We start from the raw sequence: 11509 nt of genomic DNA on the forward strand, positions 1-11509 counted from the left end.
TTAATGTTTGTTTTCCCATTTTCTTTTTTTTTTTTTTTTTTTTTTTTTTTTTGTGTTTTACTGTTTGTTTCACGGATTTTATCCCTGAGCAGCCCCCAGGATAAACAATAAGGTAAATAAATAGATAAAAAAAAATGAAAGGAAGGTTCTTTCAAATATTGTGTTTGTGCTTTTTAATGTAATTTTGTTGGTTTTGACGCACCGTAACATTGGGAGTGTAAGCTCAATAATTTATTATTATAATCGAGAGGCTTATTCTAAAGTATTCAAGGCACTCTACGTGAAGTCTAATTAACTTACTGAAAGAAATAGGGGCCAAAAAATTGCCATTCTAGGCCTCTGTGGGTTTTATTCCATTTAATGAGAATCTTCCGAATTCATCCTCACAAAGCACGATAACAATTAATTGAAAGATGTGTAATGGATATAAATGGTAGATAAATAAAGAGCACAACACATTATTTTAGAAAAAATAACAAAGGTTAAAACTAGTGACATAAATACGTTTATTACTAAACAAATATTTCGGCCGTTCCTGCAATAAACCTTCTTTAAACACTTTATTAGCATAAACAATAAGGGCGTAGGCCTATACTTTATAGAATAACAAATGGTTTATATAGCTGAACAGAGCTGATACATGCTAATTAGCAGAGGTTACTTATACAATATATTGTACATGAATTTAGGACAACAGTTCCAGACAAAATAATAATAAAATAATAATAATAATAATAATAATAATAATAATAATAATAATCGTCCTATAATGTACATAAACCTCAAATGAGTATATTCGCCAACAAGGTATGCATTATGGAGCTCGCTTACCCTCGCACGACAAAATGTCAGCAAAGTTTTTCCGACGCATGCGCATATCAAAATTTTTATACCCACCGTGAGGCATCGTTTAGGAGCCTATTCGTTTACAAACCCGCTGCTCACACACACACACACACACATTTCACGTTTGAATTATCCCATTAGTTCCTTGTGACCTTAAGGTCACAAAGGAACTAAAAATAAGGTCACAAAGGAACTAAAAATGAAGTTAGTACATATAAAACGCTTTTTAAAGGGTGGTCTAGGTCTGTCCGACGGAGGGAAATTGCCTCTTCTGCCCATCTGCAGCACTACCACTGAGCTGTTGGTCCAGTATGCAATATGGCCTATGTGTACAGTAATGAATGTAGTACACCCTTTAGAATAGGCAATAGTCTCCCAATGATAGCCCAATCCAACACCAGAGAAGCCCTACAAAATTGGGTTGCTCAAGGTGTCTTTTGCACCCCCCACCCAAAAAAAAACAAAAAAACAAACAATCACAATACACACATTTGAGTTGTTTCAGCCACTCTCTTTTAATTCTTTGTCAAGGCACAGTGCTTTCTCTAACCTATTTACTTCAGTACGTAATACATCAAATTTTTGGCCAATTAGTTTGCTGAGATGTTTAAGCAACCAAATATACGAATAATGAAATTGATCCGCTTGGAGCTTCAGATCCAATTGGTTGCGGCTTTTCATCTCAGGATAGATAATGTAGGAGTGGTCTCTAGACATCTTTTTAAGTTTCTTTTGCAACCGTCTACAAGTATGTCTCTTAATTGACTCGGTTAAATTTCCTTTCCTACATTTTGCACTTCGCTCACCTATACTATCACCGGTCCTTTCATCTGTGATGTCAATGTGCTTATAGCAATCTAAAGTTCTGATCTGGCTCCATGTACGTTTAGTTCCACTCTGCATCTTGGACTGTGAAAATACTGGCTCCTCATCTGTTGTTGATGGAACACATTCTAACAGATCTCCAGCCATGAAATTGAAGTCCACCTGATTTGGAACACCTCCGCTATCCTGCTGAGAGTCCTGCCAATGTTCCTTTCTATGTTTAAGACTAGGGTCATCTCTACTTTGTTGATCTTCCAGTAAACGACCTCCTACAGATTTTATTGCACTTTGTGAAACATATTCCAGAGATGTAACTGAGAAATCTTTGCTCAATATTGCTTCCCTTGTGTAGTATGACACTCCGCTTATGTGCAGCTTCATCACTTCAGCAGAGGAATCTTGGTTAGGGTGCAGATGTACAAACGTTGATGGTCTGACCTTCGTAGGTCGTGCTTCAGTATCATCTGACAGTGCAAGGAAGGGTTTCATCATCTCTACTCTTGTCTCCATTTCTAAAAAAAATATTAGAACATGTTATGCCAATGAGTGATTAAAGAAGAACTACTGTCTAAATTTTGGAATTAAAAGGTCACAGGAAGTAAAATTGTTATGATGTTCTCATTCTTTATTTAGGACAGGCTGGAGAAATACACTCAATGCAATGACCACTCTAGTTTGTTATAAAATATGTATTACCATAGACACTGGTACCTATTAAAAGAATAATAGAGCATTCAATCCTTTATCAAATTTACCAGAGAAATTATGCAAAGACTATAAATAAGTACTCTGGTACTATTTTTACTCTATGCAATTAATAATGGTATTTAACTAGAATATTCCTTACTATTTGATGTCCATGCTTGATAAGACGTTTCACCAGCAAGCCACTTCCTATATGTATTCTTCTCAAAGTCGATGAAAGATTTCAAGTTTCTTAACTTCAAAACATCCCTGACCACAAAAATATAATCAAGCAAATATATTTCAATACAAATCCTAAATAAACTAGTTGATTTAATATTTGATAAGTAGACAGTTATAATTAGTTAATAATTGCTGCTTGATATACAAAATTACATAAAATATTAATATAAAATTTTGGTTAGACAACCTGAGGATTTGTGGCAGTTACAATGCAGCGACAACCAACATGTAAGGGACACAAATATTGTCCAACAAAATGTCATGCGAGGGGTAGGTACTGATCTCTACTATAATAGCTGGATTGCTCACTGGCTGGTTTTAGTGATTCCACTGAGCCTAAGCGACATATCAGTTTAGACAAGTTTCTTTTGGCATCTGTTTAAATTACTGTTAAAAATAATGATTATTGCAATACTTTTTAATAATAAATTTTAATTTAAATTGAACGTAATGATTATTTTTCAAATCATCCAGCCATTTGACGCAACTGTTTATGCAGTTTAAAAAAGCGCAAGTGAAGTTAATTACGTTGTATTAGTGATCGACACTCAACGTCACTATAATGCGACTTCGCTTGCGCTTTTGTAAACTGCATAAACAGTTGCATTGAGTGGTTAGATGATTTGAAAAAAACCCTTATGTTAAATTAAAATTTATTATTGAAAAGTATTGCAAGAATCGTTATTTTTAACAATAATTTTAACAAATGCCAATAGAAACCTGTCTGAACTGGTACATTATTTAGTCCCTCCAACATGGCGTCGGTGGCTACACTTTTTTCCGTACAATGATTGACCGATGAGCAGTCCAGCTTTTCTAGTAAAGATCAGTGGGGGTAGGTAGGAGAACAACCTGTAACTTGCAGCATTATTGTACTGAATTTATCATGAGGAGCTGAGCGAACACACCCAAACAAAATCTTTAAACCATAGTTCAAATTTCAAAGTAATTTTATTGTCAATAATACAAGTAAAATTGAAATTTGGTTTCCTCAAATACACAAAAAACAGTAAAACATATCAACAGTTAGATTCAATTCTAAAAATAATATTCCACAGAATGACAGCCAAAAAAAAATTTTTTTAAATCAATAAATAAATGAATAAATAAAAATAATAATAAAAACCTTAATACAAAAAAAAAAATAGCCAAATGCTCGGCTCTAAGTAAATATATTAAATTAAGCTCTGTGAAGACTATAATTCTATTTGATAAAAACATGTGACATGCCTATATATGGTCATGATATCACATCATGACCATATATGGGCATATTATGAACATATATGGGCATACAACAGTTTTTTTTTTTCTGGACAGAGCTTGAGGATCAAAAATAAAATTAATTCTCACCTGGGTTTTGTGGGAACTGACGTCATCTGTTGCTCCTGACACCTGAGCTTCTGAGCAAGGACCCACTCGTCCCAAACAAAATAGTTGCAACCTAATTCACGGGTGAAATGTAACAAAGTTAGCCAGAAAATACTATTGTTAATTAAAGGATTGATTGATGCTTTCGATATTCAACAAACCTATGATGACTGAACTTTAGATTAACTGAAACCAATTGTTAGACTTTTGTTTGACAATACAGTTGCAGGCCCAAAAGACACAGAGCTGGGCAGTGGTCTTTCAAAATCCAACATTCATTTATTGACTTAAAAAAATACAAATGTATATTTAAAAATTAAAATGGGAATGTTTTGTGTATATGTATATTAAAATATTAAGTAAAACATGAAATATATACAATGTGAAAATATATTAATTGTTAAAAAAATATTAGGAATCAGATTTTTGTTTAGAAATGCATGACTATAATAGACACTGGTACATAGAATTTAAATAAAAAATTTGCTTGTTTTGGAGTACTGATCTCTTTTCCCCTGACCCATCAGTTTGAAGATGAGGCTTGTGGAAAGAACATAGAAAAAACAGTTTTTTGAATTTTTGATTTGACTCACTAGCATCACAACACTGCTGAATCTTCCTACAAATCGCCGACTGTTTGTGCTCAAATTTGTCATCAAGATGGAAACATAATTTTAAGGCGATAAAGATGAACCCCAGTGCTTCCCCTTCGCAGGATGGATGCTCCATTTGTCTTCCTTTCCTTTTGCCAACAATGTGCTTACAGGACAGCTTACGATGAACTAAATTCTGTGTCAAGGCATGAATTTCTCCTACCAGAAATGATTGTTTTTTTTTGTATTTAAAATAAGTTTTTTTCATTTACAATACAACAAAAATTGAATAAATGGAAATTAAATCAACTGTAGACATAGAGTTTCATAATAAAATATTATTCTATTTATAAAATATCTAAAATTTTGTCCACTTATGTTTAATATTTGTTATAGCAAATATGAATCATGATGAATTTCTTCAATCATACAGTTTCACATTCATCATTTATAATTATTATTAATAGATATTAATTTAGTCTGTTCAAGGGGTAGGAAAGGAAATGAACTTACGTGGCAAGTTAAGATCTAATAGAAACCGAGATATCAACAGTCTTATATCAACCGGTGGTAGATTCTCGATGTGTAAAAATGTTGTCAGTGAACGCCAGAGTTTCTCCAATCGTGGCAATGATGGTATATCCTGAAGAAACAAAACTCATTGATCATTTGCCGGACTATACATTCGGGCGGTGTTGTCTAAAGCCGGGAAATTCACTGCACTCGACGGTCGTTGATTCTATGCAACGCCACAACGCGGGTGTATTGGATTGTTTTTAATGATGATCCATTCAGACTGCCAATGACAATTGGCAGATGACGTTGCATCATCTACTGCTCACATGGAGCGAGCTGGAATCGTCGTACAACGCAGTGAGTCTGTCCAGCTTAAGATCCCTAAGGCTGCACCAATGCCGCATTTCCATTCAGTGGCGGATCCAGCAATTCAAAATAGAATGGCCCAGAAAAAAAGGTTCACAGAAGACGGTCTATACCACCTCAGCCACCCATAAAAAAATGGTTTTGGTTAAAAAATGTATGATTATGGCACTTTCATATGACCAGAAATGGCACTCCCAGACTTGAATTTGAATATAATTTTCCTTTTTTTTCCCATTTTATAAAATAATTTTGAAACTAATAATTTAATCCAATTAAATTTTATTAGCAGCTAACATAATTATTCATAGATATACATACAATATATCACAATGCTTAGTTAGGTTTTAACGTTGAGGGTATTTATTATATTAATCACTTGAATCGTAGAAGAGTCCTGACAGAAAGGATAAGGAAGCAAAATTTTATATGAAAGGGTGAAGTGAAGGAATGATAAAGTGCAAGGACAAACCATGTTTCAACCAGCTATAGAAATTTAAAAATATATCTATCTATCATTTGAAACGTGCTAAGCTTAATGTATAAAAGTTTTCTTGCCTAGTCAATACAGCTTCACTTACTCGATTAAGAAACTGTCTTAGCTCGCTCGACCCCATACTTGCCACCATATATTGAGGCAAAACATCTTCTGTTCCAAAATAAGGTAACAAGCCAGCACTTATCCAACGTTGAAGATCACTCATTATGATTGGTTCTTTGAGATAACGCAGTCCGAGGTACAAAAAACAAACAAGGTGTTTCAGACTTAGAATGCCAACTCTTGGCTCACTCTCTGATTTTGCCTGTTTACGAATATTTATCGTATGGCGGTCCGTGCAACCACTCTTACGACTACTTGCAGCGGACATCCCTGATTTTGCCGAACTATATGACTTCACAGACAATGCATCAACATCACTGTCGGTAGCTTCACTATTCTGTTTAAAGAAAGAGCAATATCATCATAAAGATTTGCTTAATTAGATGGATCACTATTACTTTTTTTTTTTGGTCCATCCAACACTCCAGATAATTACTAATTAATTTGTCAATTTGAAACTTTCAGTCCTCAACATTTAAGTCTTAATGTGGCTTAGGAATGGACAATTGTTTTATCTGTCTGGATTGAACCCAGGTCTTTTGAATTGGAAGGTGAGCACTTAACTAACATGCCACATCTTAACTCATAATGAAATAATGATGGTAACCATGTTAGTAATGTGTAAAATAAAGCTGAGCTAATGTTATTAAATATATGTAATGCGCTATAATAACATTTTATGCGTAGTACTTATAACAATAAAGAAGAATTGAACTTGAAGGATCTTTCTCAATTCAAAATGATCCCATATCCCAAAATTGCCAAAACATTTAGAGTCGAAAATCATTTGGCGGTTTAAATACCACCGTGCAATTGTTTTCAAATTTAACCTTGTTTGTTTATGCATAAATGCACACGCTGGCTTGATTAATGCAATATTGAGCATAAAAGAAAATAATGGTATCGCCCATAACCAGCCTGCATACTGTTCGGTATTTAAAGACAGGGCAGAGGTATGCACTTTATGAAGTGAATGCTCTAGTTGTTAAAGTATTAATTTCAGATTAAAATAATTATAAGGGGAAAGCTAACACTAACAGTGTTAATGTTTTCTTCTGTATCCAATCCACTATCAATGCCTTCTGGCTTAGCTGAGCCACCATCTTTAGCATCTGCTGCAGATGTGCTTCTCTTGTCCTCTGCCAGTTTCTTGCGTCTAGCTCGTACTTTAGATTCAGCTCGTACACGGACCTCAAGCTGTCGTTCCTCTACCATCTTCCGGTATGCCGACATCTGCTGTTTACTGGTTGAGCAAAACGCAACACCTGACATTTGCAGATATTTAAACCAAATTGTTTTCACAACCTCCTTCGTGTAAAAACAAATATAGTATTAGAATATAAATATATATAGTAAACATTTATTAAATGGAAAGATAAGTTCAATCAGTGGAAGTGGTTTGGCGCAACAGGAACGGTTAGGTTTCCCACCCTCGAGGTCGGGTTTTCAATCCCTCGCTGTACATTTCACTTGTGTCCTTGGGCAAGGCACTTTATCTGCATTGCTTCTCTCAACCCAGGAGTATAAATGGGTACCTTTTAGGGTTAAATGCCAAAATGTGCTGATGTACCTGCTGCAACATTATGGAATACTCCCCCAGGGGGCTTAAGTTTGTGTGCCATAGGCATTTAATTATTATTTATTTAAACTTTGCAGACACATTAACAACTGGGCCTTCCTTATGCCTGAGCATGTTTATAGTACAACCCTAATATATATACAGTTATATCGATATATACACAGTACCAATTATATTATGCCAATTTACTTTCTAAAAAGTTAAAAAAATTTGTGTCATTATACTGCATTTGTTTAAATATAGAGTGCTCAATAATTCCATATTGCTAATTCTTTACCACAAAAAAAAATATTACAGTTTTTGAAAATCAAACCAATGAAAATGGCTATATTTTAATATGAATAATGAAACAATTAGTTTCAGAAAGGAACTTTTGAAATCAGAAAAAAATGAAAACCTACACTCAATTGCTTGGACACCCCCTGTGCAATCAACAAGTCAACTTGAGCACGTAGAATAATCTGGAAAGCCTCAAAACTCCACCATGGCTTAGTCTTTGCCAGTTCAACATTCAACTCTGCAGAGAAATACAGATACAATACTGAATTCAATATTTATTAAGATTTTAATTTTAATCACTTTAATGTTTACAGTACTATAAGAAAATAGAAGCCTTAGGAGTCATTATTTCCTTTAAAAATTGTCTTCAGCCCTGCAAGTTTCGGGCAATTTTTTCACAGCTTCTATTTCCTATAGTGTAGTCAAAACCTGACTATAATTCCATAATAGTTACAACATGGTTAAGAAAGTAGACAGCCTTTTCAACTGCTAAGTAAAAACACTGTTTTAGACAACTTAAGGCATTAGAAAACACACATTCTATTAAAATACTGTAAAAAAAATACAATTGACAATGATGATTTTTGGTTGGTTTTTGAAAATCATTTTTTAACTTGTTCTCTTTCAAATGTGGGCTACCTTTCCTTGGTTTCGCAGACACTTTGACAGCAAGCATGGACTGAGACATATTGAATCGGCCACCACTAGCACCAGCGTAAGGATCTTCTTGTTCCAAAACCTGCATGCTCTACAAATTAAAATAATTAAGTTGTCATAGTAAATCTAATTAAAAGCCCCATTCCCAGCAAAATTTTAGTAGTTAAAAAAATCTTACTTTTATATATGTTATATAGAAAAAATATAATACGAAATTGCTAGTTTAACTGAATTTAGACATTCCTAAACATGAAAAAATGTAAAATAAGACTGAAGTTTTTTTGTTTTTTTTTGTGTTCCACACAAAAAATAAACAGGGATGAATTTTTTTTATGTTTGATTTTGTGATAGGTCTGTGAAGAAATATAGTAGGTGCCGGAAACACGAGCCTGGCAACACTGCTAGGCTAAGGCTTAGCCTTACCTTGATTTAGGTTCTGTTATCAGACATAAAAACGGCCAACATTATATTTTCCGTTGCTAGTATTGACACTTGTGAAATATAATATTTTATTGGAATTATTTCAAATTTTGTTTAAAAAATGATTTTGACCGAGATTTTGACAATTAAGCAAACATATCTCAGGCCTACTCGATCAACCGCAGTGTGCGAGATGCAAAGTACATAAGCTAATCTCATTAGAGAGGGCGCACTTTATCGCTCACGATCGTATCTGCATTGTAAACAGTTCAGGAAAACAGATTAATTAATGTTTTTTTTTTTTAATTAATTGTGGGAAGAATTAAAATATCTTATCATGAGAGTTCATGGCATTGGTGGGTGAGATAATAAAAAAAATAATAGAAGATAAGAATGTGGCAGGTTTGTGAAACAATTACCCTGCCTACCTCTGACGCTGGACTGTATAAAGCATACACAAATGCAAGAGCATTCCAGAAGATGCGATCTACAACATCTGAATTTGTCTAGGAATGAAGAAGTCATCAAGAAAATGGTAATCTCCTGTGAGTCAATTCGAGCGGATGTCAGTTTGAGCGGATGCATTTAGTGCGAACTATAACAAGGGCGAATTTATCGTCGCCGTATTGTCGTATTTGTTTGTTTTAAATGCACAAAAATGCTCTGATTACTAAGGTTCTGAAAGGTTTTTAGTACTTTTTGATAATTACTCCATGTTTGATTACAGTCTTGGCAACTCCGACTACTAAAGATGGCCGCTAACAGGTTAAAACTATAATAGAATTGCGCACTTTTCAGCTTAAAAAAGAAGAAAGTGTATGTTTTACATGAGTGCACGGGAAGCACACACACAAGACGAGTGAGCATTATTTTTTTCACGGTAAACAAAGTGAGGTGGCTAGCCACCCTATTCACCACCCCTCCCCCTGCCCCAGATCCGCCACTGGTTGGTGTTCTGTATTTAAAAAGCAAATTATATTTGTAATTGAGTTATGCTACTCACTTATTTATTCTGGAACTGTTGTGTGCCCCCTCCCCCTTTGAAAATGTCAAATTTTTAGCTCAAATTATATTTGTAATTGAGTTATGCTACTCACTTATCTATTCTGGAACTGTTGTGTGCCCCCTTCCCCTTTGAAAATGTCACATTTTTAGCTCAAAAATAGGAAATTTTGAAGTAATTCGTATATAACTCGCACAGGTTGTTGTTCGCACAAGTGGATCTTCTTCCGCTCAAACTAGCATCCGCGCGAATTGACCTTCGCTCAAAGTGGCATCCGCTCGAATTGACTGGTTCCCAAATGGAATACTTTACATTGTGGTAGAAAACTGTTCAATAATAGAAATGCATATTGTTCCGACATGCTGTAGTGCATTAGATAACGAGACTGTGAATTTTTAAGTTTGGGTCAAGTCAGCTCCACTAATCAACACCTCAGATTTGCGTAAAATTGTTGAAGGTAAAGGTAGGAGAATAACCCATAACTTGCTGCTTCATTGTGCTAAATTGCGTATGGGCGTAGTCTGTGACTAACTACCAGCCGTAAAGATTAATTACTAACAAAACATTTAGCTTATAAATTAATAAAATATCATCAGTATCAATAATTCAATTTAAATTAATGTTTTGTTGAGCCCTTATAATTTATATGTTTTATAATAATAATCTTCATTTCATTCTTATAGTATATTTTAGCTTAGTATAGTAGTCTATAGCCACACTGTAAAGTAAGGCTTGGGAATATATTCCCTGTGCAAACATAGTCCTAGAATTCCGTCTGTGCTTTTCAGAAAAAATACTTTTTTCGGGAAAAAAAAAATTATTAGGCTAATAAATACTGTAGATTAACCAAAACAAAAAAATTCAATACTATTTTTTTATGTCTATCTATCTAGGGACCAAGGCTGGCATAGACGGCAGGATTAACTTTAAGCCTAGCTCCGATATGTTAGGCCTAGCTTAGGCATCCTAGACAGGTACTCTACTACTACTACTCTCTAGGCGGCAGTAGTAGTAGAATAGAAGGACAAATGCCCACCGGAGCCCTGTCTGTGTCTGTGTGAGCAGCAATCATCAGACATCATCATGTGGTGACAGGCTAGGCTAGGGCCTAGTTAGGCCCGGCCTAGCTAGCTTACTTAGGCCTGGTTTTTTAGGGGCCATGAGGTAGTACTACCTGAGATTGAGTGTTGCAGACATTACAATAATACAAGCCGTCTTCATCATGGAAGTCGTCAACAGCATCACAAACATGACAAACTGGCATTTTTAGGAAAAACGAAAACGCAGAAACCTGTCTCTTATACACATCTAGATGTGTATAAGAGACAGAACTATAACAAGGGCGAATTTATCGTCGCCGTTCATGTATTTGTTTGTTTTAAATGCAAAAAATGCTCTGATTACTAAGGTCCTGAAAGGTTTTTAATACTTTTTGATAATTACTCCATGTTTGAATTACAGTCTTGGTAACACCGGCTACCAAGATGGCCGCTAACAAATTCAGCTTAAAAAAGAAGAAAGTGTATGTT

General features: G+C 34.7%; 1 protein-coding gene across 1 annotated transcript; it reads right to left on the bottom strand.

Annotated features, from left to right (window-relative positions):
• Nucleotides 1-1011: 1011 nt before the first annotated feature.
• LOC117118870 (TATA box-binding protein-associated factor RNA polymerase I subunit B-like) lies at nt 1012-11271 on the bottom strand. The gene is made up of 10 exons (XM_033263615.1): nt 11155-11271; nt 8540-8648; nt 8023-8138; nt 7081-7350; nt 6023-6379; nt 5076-5205; nt 4563-4781; nt 3952-4042; nt 2519-2625; nt 1012-2183 (listed from the first exon to the last, which is right to left on the bottom strand). The coding sequence occupies exons 1-10, from the start codon at nt 11242-11244 to the stop codon at nt 1348-1350; spliced, it is 2325 nt and encodes a 774-aa protein (XP_033119506.1). The 5' UTR covers nt 11245-11271; the 3' UTR covers nt 1012-1347.
• Nucleotides 11272-11509: the final 238 nt, after the last annotated feature.

Source organism: Anneissia japonica, unplaced genomic scaffold, assembly GCF_011630105.1.
Source record: "Anneissia japonica isolate Jap-2015-1 unplaced genomic scaffold, ASM1163010v1 scaffold737_len1565949_cov176, whole genome shotgun sequence".
Taxonomy (NCBI): domain Eukaryota; kingdom Metazoa; phylum Echinodermata; class Crinoidea; order Comatulida; family Comatulidae; genus Anneissia; species Anneissia japonica.

Excerpts from the sequence above, each read along its gene's own strand:
- LOC117118870 (XM_033263615.1), bottom strand. The coding sequence starts at position 11,244 with ATGCCAGTTTGTCATGTTTGTGATGCTGTTGACGACTTCCATGATGAA. Across the intron at positions 7,351-8,022 it reads GGGTGTCCAAGCAATTGAGT|GAGGTTGTGAAAACAATTTG; the intron begins GTAGGTTTTCAT and ends TTTTACACGAAG. Across the intron at positions 4,043-4,562 it reads TCAGCAGTGTTGTGATGCTA|GTTGCAACTATTTTGTTTGG; the intron begins GTGAGTCAAATC and ends CCCGTGAATTAG.